Source organism: Protobothrops mucrosquamatus, unplaced genomic scaffold (genome assembly GCF_001527695.2).
Source record: "Protobothrops mucrosquamatus isolate PMUCROS unplaced genomic scaffold, P.Mucros_1.0 scaffold7, whole genome shotgun sequence".
Classification (NCBI taxonomy): domain Eukaryota; kingdom Metazoa; phylum Chordata; class Lepidosauria; order Squamata; family Viperidae; genus Protobothrops; species Protobothrops mucrosquamatus.
In genome coordinates this window covers 1,220,553-1,244,745 of record NW_015386394.1, presented here as the reverse complement: position 1 = coordinate 1,244,745, position 24,193 = coordinate 1,220,553, and the positions used below count along the sequence as shown (strand labels likewise).

Below are 24,193 nucleotides of genomic sequence, written 5' to 3'. Positions count from 1 at the left end.
CAAAGAAAAATTGAGCAGTATTTTGACAGAATAAAGTTTCTCAACCCTTTATAGTTTAAAAACTGTTGATCAACCATAGATGTAGTTTCTATATTAGACTTAAGAATGCATCTAGAGCGGGCAAGCAAGCTCTCACACACTTTTATTTGCCTGTTCCTATTGGAGACTGACAATAGATGTGAGTGTGACTGCATGATCTTCACATGTTAGATTAATATAATTTTCTGAATCTTGAAATGATTGGCAATAAGCTTCCAAATACAATTCAAAGTGCTGGTTTTAACTGTAAAGTGATCAGTTGCCATCGGGAAAAGTTGCTGAAACTATAGTTAGAATGATATTTGAAAAGAAGTGTTTGCTTTTGTTCTGTATTCCTGTAGATTTTAAATTCCCTTTTTTATCCCCCAGTGGTTGATTGTCCAGTTTGCAAGCATCAATGTTATCTTAAAGACATTGTGGAGAACTACTTTTTGAGGGATGGTGACACGGAAGCTCTTGGTGATCCTAGGGATGCTAATCAGGTAATATTAGTGGCTTGTCTATTTTACATTTCCAGAGCTGGAGATGAGACCTGTTTATTATTATTAGTATTAGTGTTGTTGTTGTTGTTGTTGTTATTTGATTGATTAATCAGTAGCATTTTCCTATTAGTGTTGCACTAGTTGTGAAGATAATGCCCCTGCCACCAGCTTTTGTGTGGAGTGCCAAGAGCCTCTGTGTGAGACATGTGTGGAGGCCCATCAGAGAGTGAAGTACACTAAGGACCATACAGTCCGATCCACAGGTATGAAGTAACACAAAGAGAAGGCCTCATGGGACTAATTACAGGGACTGGTATGAAAAAAAATATGTAAACTTGACTTGGTGAATATGCTAAACAGATAAGGCATAAAATAATTGTGGCTGAGAAAAGTAATGAACATCCTTTGAACCTTATTACACTTGGTACACTGAAATAAGCTGTTTTCCTATACACATTGGCATCTCCTATACTTTTGGTCTCTGCAAGGCCAAACTATAAGTAACCATTCTAATACTACTTCTGTTTTTGTTGAGGCTCCTCCAAATCGCAGGCAAGGGAGAAGACTATCTACTGCTCCGTCCATAAACACGAGCCTCTCGTTCTGTTCTGTGACACCTGTGATACCCTCACGTGCCGGGACTGTCAGCTGAATGCTCACAAAGATCACCAGTAAGCTTTTCTGTAGCGTGTATAATTATACTGCTATTAATTTTGGATGATTCTGCAGTTTTATGAGAATGTGTAGGGTTCATTATCCTGGGCCATGGCTTAGTAGTCCTTTCAGGTCTTGGATACTCCTGTCTGTCTTTGTGCAGTGTTGTGAACTCTCCTCTTAACACATTTTTTAAATGATAATGATATCTGCATAGGAATATGGTGATTTTAAGATATTTAGTTTTATTTCCTGAGATTCTGAGCATTGATAGGTACTGTTTGAGGACATTGCAAATGCTGCAGTTTCTGGGGAACAGAGTTTCAAGTGATCATTCTAATCTTGCTTCTCTTTTATTTTTTGGAGTACATATGCATTTTCCATTAAATGTGCTTAAAATAAAAAAAAAAAATTATAGACTATTTCTGTATTCAACAGCTGTATTTCTGTATTCAGCAGTATTCATAAGTTTAGTTCTCCTTTTCCCACTTTGTGAAAAAGATAAAAAAAAATAATATAATGTATTAGAAGGTAATTGAATTTGTGTGCTGTCTAGCAAATTGTCTTCTTTATGTATAGTAGTAGTCTTTCTCTGCCTTGGTTGAAATAGATACAGGTAGTCCTTTGTTCAGTGACTACACTTGTGCCAATACTGAACAAGTTATACTTATGACTGGTTCTTGGAATTCCAGCTGTGGCATGATACTGTAGTCAAATGATCATAATTTCTGATGCTCCCTGCTGACTTCAGCGAGGAAGCCATAAGAAGCCATAAGAAAGTCAAAGGTTGCAGTCATGTGGATCCTCCTTTAGCTACACATGTGATACTCACTTAACAAAGGCAGTTGTGACTGCCAGAATTGCCATGACTGTGGCATGGTCATGTGATGTCACACTTTATGACTGTGTCATTAAACAATGGCAATTCTGTTCCCAATTGCTGTCAATTAACATTAACTCCCTGTAATGTCAAATAGTTTAGGAAATCTCTCTCCTGTGGTTGCTAAACTAACAATGTGTACTGGTGAAAAGTTTTTGATACAAATGTTTAAAATAATATCTCTGTAGGTACCAGTTCTTGGAGGATGCAGTCAAGAATCAACGTAAGATGCTGGCTTCATTGGTCAAGCGCCTTGGGGATAAAAATGCCAATCTCCAAAAATCAACCAAGGAAGTGCGCACCTCGTAAGTGTCCTTTGTTAAGAAACTCTGAACCTTAAGCGTTAACATTGACATGCCTAAATCTTGAAGAAACAAAGACATGATATATAGGAAACAACCAAACTCAATGTGGACTTAATTTTTTTTCTTCCCTTAACTCCTTTTGAAGCTGGCTGTTTTGTAGCTCATGTGAAAGACCCAATTTTCTCATTGCACATTCTCCACAGCAATAAAATGATTTGTTAACTTTGGGTTATGGTTGTGTCTAAACATAATCATTGTGGTTTGTAAATAACAAGTGATGTATTCTGTGTGTAAATCGTAATTGGCAATGTTTAGATTTGTCTTGTGATACATTATCCAGCTTTGAACAGGTTTTAGTTCCTTAAAACTAATATAATGGAACTTACCCATTTATATAATTATTTAATAAATAAATTATAATAAAAATATAAATATTTGTGAATCTAAGAAAGCTCCTATTTGGAAAGAGAACTTTTCCTGCATTGTTTTATATCTGCTACTAGCCTAGTCTTCTCTAACTTGGCATCTTCCATTGTTTTGGATTGTTGCTCCTTATATTCCCAGAAATGATTTTTATATTTATTTCCAAAGTTAAAATATAGAATCAAAAAAGAAAGAAAGAAAGAATACCAAACAAAGAAAAAAACCGTATAGAACAAAGTATTCAAATATACATAAAATGTCACCTGGTTGAGTGCTGATACATATATTTCAGCTATAGCTGTTCCCCCACTTGCAAAACAGGTCCATAATTTATGAACCTCTACATCTATATGTGCAAAATTGGTATATATCATTAAAATATAATAAATATAGAAATCGATTATCAATCAGTTTGACCTACTATCTATCTACTATAAAAATGCAGGTAACAGATAGTTCCAATGACAAATTAAAACTTCAAAGCCCTATGTTAGCAATCTATTATTATATTTAACCTGCAGAAATTACACAAGTAGCCGCGAATCTCTCATAAACCCACTGCAGTCATTGTCTTTGATTCGTCCAGGATCAAATATCGATTGATTCTTTATAATAAAAATAACGTCTAGTCTATCATCTTTACTTTTCTTTAAAATTATAAATGGAATCTGCTTCTCACTCCCAAAAAATGTAGGTCTGCATTGAAGATATCTCCATAGTACTTGTTCAATAAATTTCCCTGCAAATTGGAACATGTCTCGTGATAGTTGTTATACATGACAGTTCTATTCCACAGTATTCATCAACTTTCCTAAGAAAGTCCTGTTCATTAATACTCCTTTCAGCCTTCCCTAGCAAATCTCCAATTTTCAAGCAAAACTCTTTGTCTTTCAAATCTTAACAGCAAATTTATTTCCAATTCATTCAATTGCATGGCTGATTTAACTACTGTTGCCTGTATCTGGATGTCTTTTTTAGGATGATTTGAAATTGTGACAAATTCATTAAATCTTTTGCTAATTTTTCATTTAAACTTGTAAGCTAGCAATTTTTTTTAACAAAGGCTTCCAAGAAAGCTTTACTGTTAAAATCATCTGAGTCCCATCTCTTTTGGGGGGGCATTATAGAACATATAGAATGTATAATATTCAGAGTTCTTAATTTATTATTGCCTTGGTTTTAATACAATCCCAGTCTTCCTTATAACCAAACTGTCAAGGGTTCTGATAGACAAGACCAGATAAATCATAACTCTAAGGGTTGAGATTTCCTCAAATAACATGTTTATTGGTTACATAGTATCTGCACAGTCAAAAGTGAAACCAAGTCTGAAGTTCCCTTCAGAGAGAAACAATATTACAAAGTTAAACTTCCTACCCAAGTGCTTTGCAATTAGCTATAGAAGAGTTTGGCGGGCTTTCTAGCTAAATGCTCATTCCGCCATCTAACTGAAAGAAATGACCTTGGTTCCCACGGGAAAGTAAAATGTTTACACTAGTAGAAATCCTCCATCTCCCTCCCAATCTTGTGGAAACCTAGAACAAAGAAAATGGCTGCAATCAGGTTCGTTGTAGAGTTTACACAAGCTTTGACAACAAAATGTAAGCAGTTCTTTTATCAAGGACAAAGAGTAGATTTCTATAACAAACTAACCACAGAAGAAACTAAGATAATGATTCTCACAGCAAGAGAGTGAAAAACAACAAGAGAACAAGAGTATATATATAAAAAAAGTATATATAAAAATGAAATGAAGCAACAGAGTTCTTTTACAAAAAGTAGTAAAACACAAAAACCTTAGAATAACATCCTTAGAATAAAAATCTGGTATAAATCAGATCACTTTCACTAAAAAAAGAAAACACTTAGATCGCCAATTTCCTTGCAGTGAAAGAGAAAATACTTTAAAGCTCCAAATTATGACAAACTTTACTTTTGCAACCAAGCAAAAAGGTATAGGCAAATCAGCATTCAGCCAAGCTATTAACAATTAAGCTTCAAAAAGTGATATTAAAAACAGAAGTATGCCTAAAAATACAAACAGCTACAAGAAAAGATGGAGACCCAACTGCTCTTACTTACAGTTGCAGTTGTGTAGATTTCTCTTCTCAGGCAATTACATGGCCATCCAAGGGTTGTCATGGGTCATCTCTAGTTTCTCACATTCAAATCTGGGGAACGTGCGTCCAGAGAGCCAACTTTGACAGCAAAGTTAGCTGTTTGTGTCAGCAAAGAGGGGGGAAAAAAAGGCCCACCGTTCAGTGCCCCATTTTCAAGGGCTCTCACAGCAATGATCTTTTAAAGCAAGGGTGTCAAACTCAATTTCACCGAGGGCCGCATCAGCATTGCAGTTGCCCTGGGCGTGTGTGTTCAGAGTGGGTGCAGCCTAATGGGTGGGCGTGGATGGAGTGGGTGTGGCCTACTGGGTGGGCATGGCCAGTTCTACATCATTCGCGTCAAGGGTGCCTATGGGGGACCTGGGCAGCAGTGGGACAGATCTGAGGGTCTCTGGCAGAAGGGGGTAGGACCGGGGCAAGTGCCAAGGCATGGTCCACTGGGGCAAGTGCCAAGATGGCCACCACAAAATTGTACATTGCCTCCTGGCTGGCCAGGGCCAAGGCAGCAGGGGCCGTTCCCTCACTGTTTCCAGGATGGCTTTGCGGGCCACATGAAACTACTTCGTGGACCGCATCCGGCCCCCGGGCCTTGTGTTTGACATGTCTGTTTTAAAGTATAGAGAACCTTCTGTGAAGTATTTTATTTTATTTATTTATAAAATTTATTGGCCGTCGACCTTATCATATCAACTCTGGGTGGCTTATAGTCAAAAATATACATACATTAAAACATAATAAAGTAAAAGCAAGAATTAAAAACCAAGGACATGTGGGGAGGACAGGGGCAGAATGGAGGGGATGGGATCTGTTGTTGATTGATCAACTACCTCTACTGCGCTGTTTCCCCCACTGGGGTCCCAGGCCAACTGGCAGAGCCACATCTTTAGACCCTTATGAAAAGATAGGAGGTCGGGGACAATCTCACATGTGGGGGGGGCAAGATGTTCCAGAGGGCAGGACCAACAGCAGAGAAAGCCCTCCTGGACCCCGCCAGGTGGAATAATTGGGCAGCATGCCTCCTCTGCCAGCATGAATGGTATGGGCCTATGCCATGAAGGCTTTAAAGGTGATCAACAACATCTTGAATTGTACCCGAAAGCAGACCAGCAATCAATGGGGCCATTCTTGGTACCCCCAAAACTGCCCACCCCTTTGCACTCACCACCAGCTGTAACCTCCGGGTCCTCTTTAAGGGTAGCCCCATGTAGAGCACATTACAGTAATCCATCCATGAGATCACCAGGAACTGAACAACTGAGCGGAAGGAATCCTGGTTCATGAAAGGCGGCAATTGCAATCTTTCTACAAAAGATTGTCACCAAAGATAAGTAGGTATGCACAACACATTTGGCACGCAGAAATAGTGTTCCAGATCTATACAGGTAGTACTTGACTTGCAGCCATTCTTTTAGTGACCATTCAAAGTTACAATGGCAATGAAAAAAGTGAATTATGAACAGGCCCCACACTCAAAACCATTGCAGCATTTCCACACTCATTAAAATTGGCAACTGGCATTTGGCATTTATTTACAACTGATTGGCAACTGGCATTTATTTACAATGATTGAAGTGGAGGTCATGCGATCACTATTTGCAATCTTCCCAGTTGACTTCCAACAAGCAAAAGTCAATGGGGTAAGCTGGATTCACTTAACAACCATGTGATTCACTTAACAACTTTTGTGATTTGCATAACCATGGCAAAAAGGTCATAAATTAACAGCTGCCTTGATTACCAATGGAAATTGTGGTCCCAATTGTGATTGTAAGTCGAGGACTATCTGTAGTGTTGGCAAATTAAGGAAGGTAGGAAAAGAAAAGTGCTGGGAAGATTGCCACACATGTAGGTTATATAGAACAAAAAAGTGCATAAATTATCCCGAGAACCTCTGGTTTTTATTTCAGCTGAAACCTGGAATAACATCTTCCAAACAGTAGCCTACTTGAAACAAGAATAATATCTTTATTTTGGGTTGGAAACAAAACATATTTTTCATTTTTTGCATTATAAATAATTGTAGAGTAAGAAAACTATGTTATTGCCTCAACAGGATCCGGCAGGTGGCGGATGTGCAGAAACGTGTGCAGGTAGATGTGAAGATGTCTATCCTGCAAATTATGAAGGAGCTCAATAAACGTGCTAAGGTGCTGGTTAGTGATGCACAGGTAAGACAGGAAAGAAAATATTGGTTAGTGCTGTGTATGTAATGTTGAGCTACAAACTTCTATAGTTGTAGGATACAATACCATCCTATAAATTTTTTTTGTCAAGAGTCTTCATTTTCTCTTTTTTAAGTATTTGATTAGTTTTATTACTACATAAGGATTGTACAAAAAAAATAGATCAAAAATAGAAATGCAAGAAATAAGGTAGCAGTATAATTAAAATGTAGAAAGTTCAATTGCTTCATTTTTTTATCAAGCACTCTTACTTAGATATTAATATGTTAAACTTTCATAGCTGTTTATATCAATTTAAGTCATTTTTTTCAATTGATTTTAGTATCTTTTTTGAAAAGCTACATTCCAGATACCTTTGTTTGCCTTGCTGTATAATCTGTTGTAAGGCACATTTCTTGAGTTTGGGTTGACTTCTGTTGCGAATATATGGTTGCATATTCTCCCAATTTTGATCTTTGATTCTTGTATTGTTGACAAGGTTTTTCTTTCCCAAATTGAAATAATTGCTTCTTGTTGCTGTTGTGATACTTTACATTTATACTCTGAATAATTTCTATATATATATATATGTGTGTGTGTGTGTGTGTGTGTGATTTCAATTGAGATTTTATTTTTAAATTCCCTGAATGTTTTGATTTATTTCCAGTATTTTTTTTTAATTGACCTAATGTTCACTTAGGATAAATCGTTCCCTTTTATGATATTTCCATTATTTATTGTTATATAATTTGTCCATCTTGAGAATTAACAATGCAATTATATAATATCTATAAAACATTTTATTCATTTTTTTCTTAAATTAGAACTTGGATGGAGTTTATGGAATCCCCATAACTCCATTAATCCACTGTACCTCTTTGAAATTTTGTATTGAGTTTGTCACAATTTTTGATTGCTGTCTCAGTGTAGTGTTTCAGTTCCAATGTATAGATACAATCTAATAAACTTGATTTTCTGTATGTGTTTTAAATTATTTTGTCTTTCTCAAGGTACCTTCTTTTTTAAAGGTTGTTTCCCCCCCATTATTTGAAAATACATTAACCATTGTAGATCTCTTCTTTGTTCTTGTTGTGTCTTTAATCTGTTTCCTGCATTTATTGTGTTTTTAATTTATTTCTTGCATCTGAATATTTCATACTGGCACAAGTGATTAAATCATCCTTACTGAAGTAAAACAGTATTTGACTGGTGATGCATGATGGAATGATTTGGTTTTATCTTTCTTTTAAAATATTCCAGATTTTTAACAATTACCTTTACAGTGCATTGTTTCAGTGTTTTTCCTTTTGTTTGTCTTTCATTTTCTTTAATCAAACAAATGACTAGTGATCTGTCCTCCAGTGAATGCAAAATCCCACAGCTAGATTTCACTTCCCATTTCGTGGGAAAAAGCCTCTTTTCTATGTATTACATAATCGCTCCCTATGCAAGAAGCTTTTTGAAAGATAAAGAATTGGATATTCCCCTTTCTCAAGCTCCCTTAAACTCTTGGACTAGCAGAACCCCTGAATTCACATTAGATAATTGTGACATGCAAAACAAATGGAAGATTAAAATGTGTAACCTTAATACAAGATGTCCACACAAAGCAGTCTCTTTATTTCTTGAAATATTCAGGAACTAATCAAACTTTATTAGTCTTTCACCTCTTAATTAAGTCCTTGAAGCTTTTGATTGGTGGTAAAATGAGGTATAAACCATCTCTAGTACCACAGTCTCCAGAAATGATATTTCTTTTTTAGTTTGAGGCAACATCTCTTGAATAGCTTACACTATATTCTACTGTGGCTTAAGCTTTTGCTAACCAATGATCTACGCTAGATACCTATGCTGTCTTCCTATTATCAGGATCTGCTTTCAGTTAGAAAAAAAATTATTTGGATCTATAAGGGACAGGATAGCACAGAGTCATAGGAGGTTGCATGTTATCACTGTAAAATTTCTAGGAAAGGCTGCCTCATCTGCATTGACTATGTGAACGTATCTCCCACTTTTGTTTCTTCATCTAATTTTGGCTGTTTTGCAGAAAGTCACTGAGGGCCAACAAGAGAAACTGGAGAGGCAGCATTGGGCTATGACTAAGCTGCAACGTCACCAAGAACATATCCTGCGCTTTGCTAATTGGGCCTTGGAGAGTGACAATAACACTGCATTGCTGCTTTCAAAGAAATTGGTAAATGTCCCTTGGTTAATAAATGATTTGGGGGGAAAATGGAAGTTTAAGAGTTAACTGACCTGGTCTGCCTCAGTTTTTCTATTTTCATGTATCTAATGGCAGTGCAGAACATAAGACATTACTGTTGTTTCACATATAATTGGTATTTGTCCCTCTATCTTATCCTCCTCTCCATTTTTTTTTCTTGCTTTAGATTTATTTTCAGCTGCACAGGGCTCTAAAGATGATTGTGGATCCCGTGGAACCTCATGGAGAAATGAAATTCCAGTGGGACTTAAATGCCTGGATCAAGAGTGCAGAGACATTTGGTAAGTGATGGTGAAATGAAATGCTTCCTGTTGAGGAAGATGTTGGAGTCTTTGATTTGAGCTGTACTTCAAGGGGGTGCATCAGGATAGAAATGGTAAGAATTGGCAAAGTTAGAGAATGTGGAAAATCCTGAATTTTCCAAAGCATTAATTGAAAGTTGATATTGTGGGACTGGAAATACCAGCCAGATTTAGATTTTTATTCTTTTTCTCAGGTCAGATAGTCTCAGAACGGAGTGGTTTGCCGGTCACTGCTAATGCCCAAACACCCCAACAACGGACTAATGCTGCTTCTGCTGCATCGGGAGTGGCAGTCAGACAAGGTTCTGTCCCCCCTTCTCAGGTACTGGTTTTTGTTTGTGCAGTTTTCTCTCCAGTGATAGCCTGGTGCATCTGAACCAGCAGTTTCAGCTGGTAAACCCATCTCTGCAATCTGGGAGATGCTAACAGGGCAGTTACAGGCTTCGTGGTGCACTTTTCTATGTAGGGTGTCCAACAGATGTCTCTGCAGACAAGCATAATGAATAAGGGAGCTTTGCTTCAGCCTGTGCTGCCTTCCAACAGCCAGCGGCAGGCCATCCCCGACTGCTATATCAATGATGCCAGTGCCTCTTCTGCTGGACAGGTGAGCAGAACACAGGACAAGGAAGATTCCTTAATGCACGAGCATGCTTGATAGTGCACTCATGAAAGGAGATGGAAGCTAGTCTGGTGCTGATTCTTCCTAGGAGAGAAAATATTAAGTTGAAAGCCTGCAGTCGGGGGGCCTGTTTTATACAAGGCCAAGAACAACTAAATATACATTGCTAAAAGATGGTGAGGAAGCAGTTTTGGACTTATCCGTGTATTGTATTTAATATGATTTTTTTTCTCTCACATTTCTTTCAGCCAATGGACATGGGTGATGGCTTTGGTGTAGGTAAGGAATAAGAAGAGGAAAGTAGTGTGTACAACAAAAGTCTAGAGCAAAGCCAGGGAAAACTTGTTCTTGGGTTGTCATTTCACTTTGCTTGTGGCTTGATAGAAGTAAAATGTTAGTCCTGGGCAAAAAATCTCAGTGATTTTTTATTGGGAGGATAGAATGTGGGATGACTCATGAGCTTCTTGACACTTGTTTCTTTCTTTCTTTCTTTCTTTCTTTCTTTTATAACAGAAGGATCGTATTCTGGTGAAGTGTCTGGAGTGAAACGGTAAATCATGTTTGTTTCTGTTTTGCTATGTCTTTTTAGAGTGCTGGAGTCCATCCTGAAATAGTTCCAGATGTCTTGAGTACTGGGACTTTCAAACATCCATTTCATTTTTTTACTCCTAAGCATGCCTTCCGTTATGTGACAGAAAACAAGGTCTTGTCCTACAGACAAAAGTTTGTTTGATTATGGATAGCAGTATTGGCATTCAGGGCTTTATATTGAGAACAAAATCTTAAGAGTAGATTGGAGCTTGAAATGGGTTATTTAAACTGTTGAAATTATTTTATTTTACCCCAGAGAAACATGTCTTATTACATATCCTGTGTCTGTATATACTAGAATACAGGAAATGCAACTGAAGAAGCATTTGAACTATATACAGCAGTGGTTCCCAACCTTTTCTATACCCCGCGCCCCTAGAATGTTTCTGATATATTCTCACACCCCTTACAAAAGTTCAAAATGAATTATGCATATACACTATAATTTTGAAACTTCTAAACGCAGGTTTTCACACCCCCTGGAATATCATCTCGCACCCCTAGGGCAGGGCTTTTCAACCAGTGGTACGGGTACCACCTCTGGTACATTGGCACCTGGCAGGTGGGGTACGTGACCATCCTAGAAAAGTAGCGAGGGAAGGGAATGAGCGCTGGCGGGCGGGCGGGCAGGCAGGTGTCTTGCTGGGCTGTGCCTTGGGGGGCACTTTTTTCAGTGCCATTGTAACTTTGAACAGTCACTAAGTGAACTGTTGTAAGTCGAGGACTACCTATACTTTATCACTTTTTTCCTTCTTTTTTTTTGGATCATCATGTTTTTGACATCTTGCTAGGCGACTGGTGGTACTCGGATATTGCCATATCCTAAAAGTGGTACAATGGGTGAAAAGGTTGAAAAGCCCTGCCCTAGGGGGTACGAGCATCCCTGGTTGGGAACCCCTGATCAATAGAGAATACTTTAATTGTAGAAGTTTACCATGGATGAATTGAAAGGATTTGGTCCCATCAATATGAACTCCACATATGGAGAGTAGCGAAAACCCTTCCCCCTCCCTTTATGTCTGTGATCGTGAGTGATGGCAAATCTTCATAATTTTTTTTTCTGATGACAACATTCCTTTTAGATTTATAAGCTGCTTAGAATACTTTGTACAGGAAAGAGAGAAGATTAATTTATAAATAATACATTTGTTTTTTTTCTGAAAGTAGATGGGGAACAGCCATTGAGAATACTAAATTGCATTGCCATGGAGCTAAGTTGTATAAACTTTTTTTCCTTGCTTGGCACAAACTACAGGAAAGAGTAATGTATAAGATCTGAGTATTCTAAAGTTGAATCAACAAGATACCCTCCTTCTCCAAAAGGTAACAGTAGTAAAAAATGTACTGCTGAACTCCATGCAACTGTACAATCAGGATCTACAATCAGAAGCAGGGTTCTCCATGGAGAAAGGCCTATAAGATACTTGTCTTAAGCAAAAGGATCCCAACTTGGAGATACACTTTGGATTAGCTACTGTGAAATAAGTCTTAGTTCTTGTCAAAAAAATGATAACGTTTTGGTACGAAGTTTAATTTAGCCCAGTGAATTAGGATTTTATTGTGCTAGAATTAGTTCTGGCTTGTAACCTAATATGATCCCTGCATGTTCTTAGAGCCCGTGTCCAGGATGGAGAAACTGGTCTTGTGCGGAAAGTGCCCCGGGTTAGTCTGGAGAGGCTGGATGTGGACTTGACATCAGATAACCAACCACCTGTCTTTAAAGTCTTTCCGGGCAATTCCCGTGAAGATTACAATCTCATTGTGATTGAACAAGGAGGTCAGCAAGCTGCTACCCAACAAGCAGGGCTACCAACTGCAGGTGCTGCAGTGAAGGTCAGCATTGAGTGTTTTGTTTTGTTTTTTAGAATAATCTACTTCTGGATAAGTTGGCAGAAACAGCAGGCTGCTGTTTGGTTGCTTGATAGAATTCTTAAGGCTAATCCAGCTGTTATCTGTTACATATATTACAAAGTGCCAGCACCAGCTCTTGCAGTATGGAAGCAGGAATAGGCCACAAGAGGCCTAGTCTAATATCACCAGGTAGCTTGAATTAAAATGAAATAGGGGGAAAGGAATTATCTCCTTTGAGTTACAGCTGATAAATGGCTTTTTTGGGGTTTCTGAGAAGTTTAGAAAATTGTAATAGGATGTGTACCAACCCAATCCTCTCCCTTGATTTTGGGCAGCAGACAGCTTTGCCAGATTAAGAAACTGCACAGTCCTAAGCTGGATGGTGGGGAACAGGGGAGAGAGTTGAAGGTAGCCACACCCTACAATATCTCAGGATATATCTAGATTCAATTTTATCCATTAGGCAGAAATAAAGGATTGAACCTGATTGGATTTTGCTGTGTTCTCTCTGGGTTTGGACTTGACAACTATTTCACGCAATTCGAGTACGACTTGCAGTGATTCTCTAGGGTCTCCTCCACCTTGAATACAATTATCCATAAAGAAAAATGACAACAATGAATCATGAAGTATAGAGATCTTCTTGAGGGTAATAAAACTACCAAGTTCATGCCAGGATACAGTTTAAATTATCTGCCCTAATGAGTTTCCATTTGCTGCTTTTTCCCCCTTTGCTCTGCTTTTTTTTTTCTATTTTGCTATTTTTCTTACGTATTGTCACTCTCATCCTCCAGGAGGAGCAGATGGAGGCAGCTATCGAGCATCCTGCTTCTGCTACAGATACTAAAGACACGAAGCCAGTTGTCTTGCACCAGGATGCCCTCCTTCCAGAAGGTTCTGCAGCCCCCCAACTGATCTCCCCCAGTGGCAGCACCAGCTCTGCAATGGAAATGCAGTCCGTTCACAGCCATGATGGAACAGCTAATGGAGAGGAAAATGCTTGCTGTAGGATCTGCATGAAAGCTGGTGCTGTGGTCATGTGCGATACCTGCAAAAAGTGCTACCACCTGGATTGTCATCTGCCTGCCCTTCAGGAAGTCCCTGGGTATAGGCTTTTATGTGTGCAGTTTTTCTTGTCATAGAAGGTAGAAAATGTAGTTCAGCAAATCCAGTGTTCTCCATCATGATGAGTGGAGAATCCACCCATGGGTTAATTTTGTCTTCTGCCCGCAGACTAGTTGACCAATTTTGCTCTGCCTCTCCTCTTGGGACCTCCCTTTCCCAGTCTCGACTAGTCTTGAGCCCGTTTTAGACTGAATTTCATTGACTCCTGAAGATAAGGTCGTATTTCTTGATACTCTAATTCGAAGGGGGGGGTGGAATTGCTAGAAAACGAACAGCGGTTCACTTTCCTTTTCCTTTTCTGCTGCCTGATCAGCCGATCGCAGCACAGCCACGAGGTTGGCTTGAAGCCAGCCGGTAGCCGGACAGACAAAGAGCAGACGCCATTTTCCGGTCACCAAGTGTGACCCTGGGCAAAAGGGGGAAGCATTCCTCCTCCTCCTTCCATCTCACCCCTCCCATAGGGATTTTCCATCCAAGAGCTTCCCACTAGTCAGCACTCGAAGGCTGTTCTTCTGAAACTAGCCGAATTGCCCGAGGATCAGAGGATCAGCTAGTCTGCGGAGAGCCTTTAAAATCCGTGATTCTCTCCCGAGAATTGAAACTCCTCCATCCGGTAGAGAGCTAATCTTCAGAAGTTACCTGATTTGGCTCTGTTCTCAAATGCAAACGGAGTTCACCAGCCCCAGGGAACCCTGCTGAGCTGCATAGTCAGAATACACAAACGGAGTTCATCAGCTGAACTACACAGGGAGAATAGCTAACTCCATGTGTCCTGAGGCCAGGGAATCGGAGCCCTGCTGAGCTAATACACAAACGGAATTCAGCAGCCTCCAGAGAACTGGCTGAGCTGCTCAGACAGAATCAGATTCAGACTTCCTTCCTTCTTCCTAGCCACATCAATAATAATAATAATAATAATAATAATAATAATAATAATAATAATAATAATAATAATAATAATAATAATAGTAATAGTAATAATAATAATAATAATAATAATAATAATAATAATAATAATAATAATAATAATAATAAAAGAAAATAAAAATAAATAAATTGATAAAAAGAGTTAAATCAATTATCAATTAATCCTGAATTAATCTGAACTGAGAATCCCTTCAGTTATAAATGGCAGATACAAACACAGCCCAAACTGCGCAGGAACCTTCCATCAGCAGCCCTCCTGCTCGTAAGAGACAGAGATCCTCCAAACAGGAAGTGGCTGGCAAGATCAAGGCCAAGGCAATCTCTGCAAAAAGGCCTTCCAAAGCTGCGGATAGAAAGGCTAAGCGACGACACCAGGCTCTAGAGAAACAATTTTCTCGAGCTGAAAGGCAAAATTCCACTGAGGAGGAATTAGAGCCACCCAATTACAGGGAGGAGGAAATATTTGAGCCAAGGAAGCCTAGTCAGGACCCTCTGGAAGCTGAAGCTGATACGGAACAGGCGAATGGATCTTCCCTAAGCGAGGGGCCTGGAGATCTGGGTTCAGAATCAGGCACCCGTCGCTCAGACATTCATGCAGCAATGTCTTCAGAGCACCTACAATCCCTGATATCTCAGGCTGTTGCACAGACCATGGCCTCCTCAAGGCAACATTGTTCCAGAACAGGGTCTGTGGCTTCAAGGGGTGGCTCCCTCTCCCAAGAGGAGGCCTCTGTATACCAAGACTCTGTTTCTTCCTCTAGGTCCTCCAGAAGCAGGAGGGCTCCTGCGGAGGACCACGAGCTTACGGACCAGAAGCTGTCCGATGAAGAGGATATATCTCCAGATCCTCCTTCGTTTGTGGGCCTCTTTAACCTGTCCTTATTCAAGACACTGCTGCACAAGGCCAGCAGCACCGCAAACATGAGAGGCCCCCGATTCCACAGAAAGAACCTTCCACCGGTCCCTCAACTAGTAAGGTCACAAACAACGAGGTGTTCTCACAGCCCACTTATACCCAACATTTTGTTCCCTGCCCTCCTCTCTTCTTTGATTCTGTTCAGAACAATATGGGGGCACCGGCTTCCTTCCTCCCAATGGGGGGGGGGGCAGACAAGAAAATGTTCAACATAGACCCGACACTATCAGAGATAATAGAAGTGCCGACAGTAGATGAACCCATTGCAACCCTTTTTTCTCCACCCCCGATAGCCGGGGATGCAGCGGAGGCCCTGAAATCAGAGGACAAGAAGATGGACCTCATCTTCCGCAGGGCGCACCAAGCCTCAGCGTGGGCCATCAAGGCAGGCATCACTACATCCTTTTTTGCCAGGACATCTCTTCTTTGGCTGCGCCAACTCCAGTCGAGTATTCCCCCAGTGGAGGAGAAGACTCATCAGAATTTAAGAAGGTTAGTGGTGGCAGCGGAGCTCATGTCGGATTCCTCCTTACACGCAACCAATTTCTCTGCCAGAGCAATAGCATACAACACTGATGCACGCAGATTGCTGTGGCTCAAACATTGGAGAGCGGACATGAAGGCTAAGTGGCGTTTGGCGGCGGCACCCTATAAGGGCAGCCGACTCTTTGGTGAGGCGCTTGACCCTTATCTAATTGAAAATAAGGACAAACGCAAGATCCTGACCCACCGGACAAAGAGGACGGAGAGGAGAACTCCCTCCTATTCCCGCAGACCGTCCTTCCGACCTGATGCAGGCACTGATCAGGGGGCCTTCTCCCGGCCCTATCAACCCAGATCGGACCGTCAAGGTGAGAGAAACAATAACAGGGATAGGTTCAGACAATAGACCCAAGCAAGGCCTGCCCTTTCAAGGAGCCGGGGGGCGTCCCTACCGCAGATCCAAGTGACGGCCTGCCCCCCCCCCCCCCCCCCCCCCCCCCNCGGCCCCCCCCCCCCCCCCCCCCATTGGTGGCTGGCTAGCCCTTTTTGCTCACAAATGGCAAGCCACCGCCACAGACCTCTGGGTCCTAAATACCATCAGATTCGGCCTATCTCTAGAATTCCTCTCAACACCCCCGAACCGGTTCATTCCTTGCCCATCTCCAAAAGATCTGATCAAGAAGAACCTCACCAAGGAGGCCATCCAACACCTTCTGGACATTCAGGCTATAGAACCGGTAGAAAGAGATCAGTGGGGACAAGGATTCTATTCCATCCTATTCATAGTCCCAAAGAATTCGGGGGGGTGGAGAGCAATACTAGACCTAAAGAGACTGAACAGACACCTGGAGTACAAAAAATTCAAAATGCAAACCCTTCACTCGATATTAGCAAGCATCAGGAAGGGGACCTTCTGACGTCCATAGATCTGACAGAGGCCTACCTTCACATTCCCATACTTCTGGACCACCGGAGGTTCCTCAGGTTCTACCACACAGGTCAACACTTCCAATACAGGGCCCTACCCTTTGGACTTTCTTCAGCTCCCAGGGTGTTCACAAAGATACTGGCAACAATCGCCGCGCACTTGAGAACAATTCCGGTGCGCATCCAATGCTATCTGGATGACATTCTCATCCAATCCTCATCCGTCCAGACAGCACAGTCAGACCTAGCACTGACTCTGAAAACCCTTCAAGACCACGGGTTCTCAGTAAATTTTCAGAAGAGTCAGACCGTTCCCTCAAACCGTCTTCTTCACCTGCGAGAGGTCATAGACACACAAAAATGCACGGTTCATCTCTCTCAGGACCGTCAACGCAGCATTCGGACCCTGGTCAGGCTCATCCGAAGGAAGCGATCCTCAACGCTGGCTACACTCTCTCAGCTGCTAGGAAAAATGGTGTCATGCCTCGCAATCGTACCTTGGGCAAGGCTACACTCCAGAGAGCTCCAGTGGTTCCTACTTCCGTTTCAAAGAGTGGGGATAGACGCCCCAAGCCGAAGAGTGAAGGTGCCACCAAAGGTCCTGAGGTCGCTCCAGTGGTGGTCCTCCCCAGCAATGGGGAAGGGACACTTGTTCAGGGAAGCCAACCGAGTCACCCTTACAACGGATGCCAGCCTATTCGGTTGGGGAGCACACCCGCAATCACAGCTAGCACAGGGTCAATGGTCAAAGAAGGACCTAAAGCACAACATAAACTGGCTAGAACTCAGAGCCATATACCTAGCCCTCCGTCACTTCCGCAGCGCAGTGGCACACTGACACGTGCTCATACTCACGGACAATGTGACGGCCAAAGCGCATGTCAACCGACAAGGAGGCACGCGATCCAGGGCCCTCATGAACGAAGCACAAGCGCTGGGAACCTGGCCAGAAAACAACCTAGCCTCCATCAAGGCCGAGCACATCTCAGGAGAAGCCAATCGCCAGGCAGACTTCCTAAGCAGGACAATGATAGACCATTCAGAGTGGAGCCTGCACCCTGCTCCCTTCAGAGAGGCAGCAGAGAGATTCGGCCATCCAGTGTTGGACCTGTTTGCCAGTCCAAAGAATACTCAGCTCCCGAGGTTCTTCTCTCGTTTTCCGACACCAGGAACAGAGGGAGCGCATGCACTCCGAGGCCACTGGCCCTTTCTTGACGACATACGTAAGGGTGGAGAAGGAGACTATGTTCGTTGGTAGTCCTTCTATAACGTCCTTGTCCGCCTCCACTATGAGTAACGTGGCGTGACCGGTTCTGCCGGCACCAAACGGCTAGAGCATTTGGATAGATGTAGAGGTGGCACCTCCTAAGGTGTGCTGGTTTATTCCCTCAACCAGGGATCCCTGATACATCCAGACCCACAGTGGCTCCAGTTGACCGCCTGGCGCTTGAGCGGAGTCTCCTAGAGAGAGACAACTTCTCACAAAGAGTCATTAGGACCCTCCAGGCCTCTAGAAGGCCTACAATTAACAGGATCTATGATTCCACTTGGAAGAATTATTGCGGTTGGTGCAATAGGCAACAACTAGACCCATGCAACATCTCTATCCCAGATATCTTAGACTACCTAGCGAAAGGTCTGGATAGGGGGTTAGCACCCAATACAATTCGTAGACAGGTGGCTGCTCTATCAACCATCCTTACTTATGGCAACTCAGAAACCCTAGCTAGACACCCAGTGGTGCGATCCTTTGTAAAGGGCGCATCTAACAGTAGGCCACCTGTGGTACACAGATACCCCTCCTGGGATCTACCTAAGGTCCTGCAAGCCATAACCTTACCTCCATTTGAGCCTGTCAGGACCTGTGACCTACAGTACCTGACCCTTAAGGTCGCCTTCTTGGTCGCTGTTACCTCAGCAAGACGCATCTCAGAACTAGCAGCCCTGTCAGTGAGGGAGGACCTTTGTACCTTCCACACGGACAGGGTGGTGTTATGTTTGGACCCCTCCTTCGTTCCAAAGGTCAATTCCCTATTCCACAGAGCACAGGAGGTGGTGCTACCAAACTTTTGCCCCGAACCGTCCCATGAACTGGAGCGCAAGTGGCATACGTTAGATGTTCACAGAGTTTTAAAGCAGTACATCAAACGAACGGCACCCTTCCGTAAATCAGAAGCACTGTTTTCTCCTTCCATTCTCACACAAGAGGTCGGAGGGTCACTGCATCCACAATCGGTAGATGGATTAGAAAGTGTATAGCGGAGGCATACAGGGGACAGTCCTTGACGGTCTCCAGACAAATCACTGCACATTCCACGCGCAGTGCTGCAACCTCAGCAGCATGGGCAATTCAGGCTTCGATTGAAGAAATATGTAGACGTCGCCTTCCCCTTTTATAAGACACTACAAATTAGACAGATTCGCATCTGCGGAGGCCTCCTTTGGCAGGAGGGTACTCCAGTGCATAGTATCAGAGAGTGGGACACAGGCCCAGACGGCATCCCACCCACAAGGATAGTGAGGCTTTGGTATTTCCCATGGGTGGATTCTCCACTCGTCATGATGGAGAAGGGGCGTTGGTCTTACCTGAACGCCTTTTCTCAGCATGACGATGGAGAATCCACTCCCACCCTTGAGGCCAGTCAGGTCCTGTGAGGGGAGAGGATGGAGTCAACACAAGAAAACATAACCAAACAGCTTTCGCCTCGTAGAGACTGGGAAAGGGAGGTCCCAGGAGGAGAGGCGGAGCAAAATTGGTCAACTAGTCTGCGGGCAGAAGACGAAATTAACCCATGGGTGGATTCTCCATCGTCATGCTGAGAAAAGGCGTTCAGGTAAGACCAACGCCCCTTTTCATCCTTGCAACTATTGCAAAACCGAAAACCCAGAAGATGAGCTGCAATGTCTGTGTCATTATAACTATTGCCTTTTCTCTCCTTTTGGCTAACCCTCCAAAGTTCCTCTGCCTGAGAGGAACTCATATGGTACAACAATAGCTGTCTGTTTCATTTTTTTCTAAACCAGATAAGATTTGGAAATGAAACAAAAGCACCCTTTTCAGACAATGTAAGAATTGTTCTAATGTGATCTCAGGCACTTGGTGGTGGGGAGGAAAAATACAGCCAGGGTTTGCTGTTAAGTTTGGAGACTCAGTTGAAATAAGTTAGTCACTGCTTTAAGTCCCTCATCTTGTACTATTCTTGCAAAGGTACATGACAAGAAACGGGATTCTTGGAAAAGTGCTCCTCTTACATATGTTAATAATTAAAGATGAAATAAGAATTGAAATCTCCCATAAAGACAAGCTCCCTGGAGTTAGAAGCACAGTAATTGATTGAATTGTATTATCTCATTTTTGAGAAATCCTTAATTTGCATGATATTTATGGTGCGTGCAGTAATAGAGATGTAAAATACTTGAGATTTTTTTAGACAATAGATATTTTTAGATCTGAAGGTCAGCAAAGTTGTGATTGAGTAGTATAATAGAATCTTTCAATATTCAAACAAAATCTTTGGGTAACATTAATAAAAAGCATAAGTGCTCATCCACTATTAGCAAATACCTTCCTGAATAATAAAGTTCCACAACTATGACTTTGAACATTGTGCTATATTCAGACTAGTGGTCTGAATAGAACAGGCTATCAGTGTAATTTTTTGGGAAGAAATATGACAGTGATGACAGGTATAGCACTGATTTAATTTTTAAGTTTAGAAAATAATTGATGTCGGTACAAATGGTTGGGCTCATTTATTTCATAGAAAGTCAAATTTGCCAGGCAAAAGAACATTTTACCTGTTCAAGAACTTGAACATAAGACAGGCAGCCCTAAAGCCTAAGACTCTTTCTACAACTGTTTTTCAATAGAAGTATTTTCTAGTTGTATCTGGATTTACATAGAAGGGCCTAAAAGCATTCTTGGGAGAATAAAGATGGTAACTTTACTTGAAGCAATCTTTAACGAATAGTTATTGGGTACAGTTGCTATACCTATCTGCGTATAGATGCCCCATTGCCTGCCTTGTAGCTGTAAGTGATCTGTATAGTTAACATGTACTCATACATGCTTTTCATTTTGCAGCCAGGATTGGAAATGTCTACTATGTGCTGATCCAGTAATAATAGCCATTGGAGAAGATGGGACTGACTTGGCTGCAATCTTCAAAGACGGAGAACCAAAAATGTTGTCAAATGTTGATCAAAAGGTTGGTCTGGGAGATGGGATGACACTGATTGAAGGGAAAATAGTATGCTCTGATGTTAAATGCACTCTTCAGAATTGGTTTGAGACAATAAAAGACATCTAATATTGAAATCCTGATCTTGTTAGTATCCAGGGGCCTATTGGAGTATGATGGATGGATCAGCTGAAGATTTAGAATAGGCCGTGGTAAGCTTCTAGCTAGTCTCTTTACCCACGCACATTCCAAAGAATGAGGCAAGGCTTAGTGGAATTTGCCCATAATAGAGTATATTTTAGTTTTAGAACAGGAGTGGGCAATTAATTTTCCCAATTATGATATGAGATCCTGGGACTGTTGTGGAGAGCTGAACCAATAGGTTGAACTTAATACTGCTCAATATTACTTTTATTACTTTATAAAAAGCAGTAAATTATATGATTTTGATTAGCTGCTACTGGTAAGAATACATGTTACAATAAGGCTATGAAAATGTGGCATAGAATTCAGTTTGTCTGTGTGAGATGTAAAAACCCCAAATTTTGATACTCACAATACGAAGACAAGCCTGGTTAACAAAAACAAAGTTTTATTGGAGAAAAACATAACAAAAATAATAATAGGGAAGAAAAGAAAAGAAAAAAGCATTTGCAAACGGGCCTCCTGAACTCTTCCCAATGGATTGAGTTCCGAGAGCGCAATAAGCAGTTTCCAAGCTATACTTTTTATACTTTTTCTACAAAGCAGTCATACCTAAGTAACCCTCCCAACTTCCCTTCTCTATATTCTTTGAAGTTGCTTTACATTAAAAGTCATCCTGGCAATTTCCTTCCATACGCTGTGGTCTTATCTTTGTTTATTTGTAATTTCCACTCAAGTTGATCATAATTAATTATCTTTGCTAATTACTTTTTGTGATCCCTTCCCATGGACAGTAAACAGTAAACATTCCTTCCCATATATTGTCATTACATTGTTACATTTACATTACATTAATACATTTGTGCTAAACATAGTCTCATACATTGTTACATTAGAACTTTATTGTTATATTTTATAAAAGAATAACTTTTATTTCCTTCATCTGTTTCATTCTGTACTTCATTAAAATGTTCAATTGCTTCCTGTTGCTCCTTGTGTTGGAGATCTCCTCAGCCCAGTCATGGTTGGAGTTGAGCTCCTTCTTGGTGATTTTAGCCACTGGCGCTGACATGATGAGGAAAGAGGCAATCTCACCTCAGATCAGCCAGGCCTTGTTACTTCTCTTCTGGCTCTCAAGCTGCTCCAGTGGAAAAGTGCTTTCTCTCCTTGCCTTCCTATTGTCAAGGCTGCTAACATCGGATGTTCTTGCTTGACAATATATGAAGAAGCAGACATGTTTTATTTAACCTGTGTATCACTTCTAGAGTTAAAGACAGACAATGTTGGAAGGGAGGGGGGAAAGTATGTACTGGGGAATAGTTAGCCATAACAATATTTCAGTACAGTATTTTCAAGGTTAGTTCTAACCAGAGGAGATACGGGAGGGAAAGTTCACACTTCAAACTAATTGGAGAACGTGATTGATGACTGTTAAATGAAGGAGTGAGTTATGCTTTGTTACGGGTGATTGGGGGAAGGAGAATTCAGTTTTTGGCTTCACTATGTACCTGCCGAAGCTATGTAATAATTAAAAAGATTCTTTAAGGAAAACAATGCCTCAAAGTTCCTTGAAGAGCTTCTACTTTCGGAGCCATGACACCTATGGCCTCTCCTTCTCCCAGCATTTATTTACATTTGATTTCTAATTCCTAATTGACCACATGCAGACTGGATGAGGATAGCCAAAGGCCTGGACTGTAAAATGCTCAGGTCTGTACTAGAGAGACCAGGCCAAATTTTTGCTTTGAATCCCATAACCAAATGGGACAGTGCAACATTGACAAGAAAGAAAATAAGTTAAAGAGGGTAGAAACTGGGAGGTCATGAATTCTAGTCTAGCCAGTTGGTCTAGTCATTCTCAATCCTGAAAAGCAGGGAGTACAAACACTTTCTGAAAATTTCGCCAAAAGAACTACAAGGGCAGTCCAGAAAATTGACAGAAGTTAAGAATGACTTACAGATGCCACCACCACCTCCTTCTTGTAAATTATTCTAAATAAAGGCAGCAAATGTGAGTGTAGGATTTCTACATTATAAAGAAGGAAAGTTTGTAAAATACTGTGACTAACTACTGGACAATCTTTTGCTTATAATTTTATTTGTTAACTAAAATGTTAATTGTAACCTATATCTAAAACATAAAAAGCCATGAGGTTTAGGGAAGAAAATGAGAAATTTCTGATAAATCTGTAGTCTCCTTGTAGTGTCTCTGAGGTAGAAAGACGGCAAAAATCAAGCAAGTCAGATCTTTCAAAATAACTTAGAGTGGAGGCTTGTTTTGATTTTTTAAAAATCCTCTTGGTTTATTTAAATCTACTGGCAATTATGTCTGATTATAAGGAAGTGATGTGCAATACAACAAATGATCTCCATTCGTTGGTAAGACCAGATATTAATAATCTAGCTTTGCACCTTGTTTTCTATAGAGATGTGAACGAGTTCTCCTTGAGCTACTTTGTTCTGAACCATGCAGACCTCTTCACCGGCTTTCCAACACTCCAGTGAGTTTTTCCCATCTAGCTATATATTTTATGAACCAGAGGAATAAATTTAAATATCTTTGATTGTAACACAACTTATGTAGTTGAAAAAAATTAACAGATGCTTGGCAAGTATTAATTATTTTCCTTAGTGTCAAAGAAGAAATCTAATTCTGTGCTTCACACTTTGACTCCTTAATTCTGTCATTTTGGTCTGCTCTTATTAATTAACATATTGGTATATTTGTATGAATGTTGAAGTTTACAGTAATACAAGCATTATGGGGTATTTTATAAACACATGTATTAAAAATAATTTAAGAATATTTTTATAAATAAAATGCTTTTGTTTTTGATAGAG

At 40.9% G+C, this 24,193-nt stretch overlaps 1 protein-coding gene across 1 annotated transcript in view; it reads left to right on the top strand.

Moving 5' to 3' along the window:
• Nucleotides 1-24,193, top strand: part of TRIM28 (tripartite motif containing 28) — a 37,438-nt gene that overhangs the window by 10,042 nt on the left and 3,203 nt on the right. Inside the window, exons 2-16 of the mRNA XM_015810161.1 lie at nucleotides 409-521; nucleotides 652-784; nucleotides 1,057-1,192; nucleotides 2,244-2,360; nucleotides 6,954-7,068; nucleotides 9,110-9,256; nucleotides 9,453-9,567; nucleotides 9,783-9,910; nucleotides 10,055-10,192; nucleotides 10,456-10,486; nucleotides 10,721-10,757; nucleotides 12,412-12,631; nucleotides 13,444-13,754; nucleotides 21,112-21,235; nucleotides 23,779-23,853. Of these exons, the coding sequence (XP_015665647.1) occupies nucleotides 409-521; nucleotides 652-784; nucleotides 1,057-1,192; nucleotides 2,244-2,360; nucleotides 6,954-7,068; nucleotides 9,110-9,256; nucleotides 9,453-9,567; nucleotides 9,783-9,910; nucleotides 10,055-10,192; nucleotides 10,456-10,486; nucleotides 10,721-10,757; nucleotides 12,412-12,631; nucleotides 13,444-13,754; nucleotides 21,112-21,235; nucleotides 23,779-23,853 (1,940 nt within the window). The remainder of the gene's footprint in view (nucleotides 1-408; nucleotides 522-651; nucleotides 785-1,056; nucleotides 1,193-2,243; nucleotides 2,361-6,953; nucleotides 7,069-9,109; nucleotides 9,257-9,452; nucleotides 9,568-9,782; nucleotides 9,911-10,054; nucleotides 10,193-10,455; nucleotides 10,487-10,720; nucleotides 10,758-12,411; nucleotides 12,632-13,443; nucleotides 13,755-21,111; nucleotides 21,236-23,778; nucleotides 23,854-24,193) is intronic.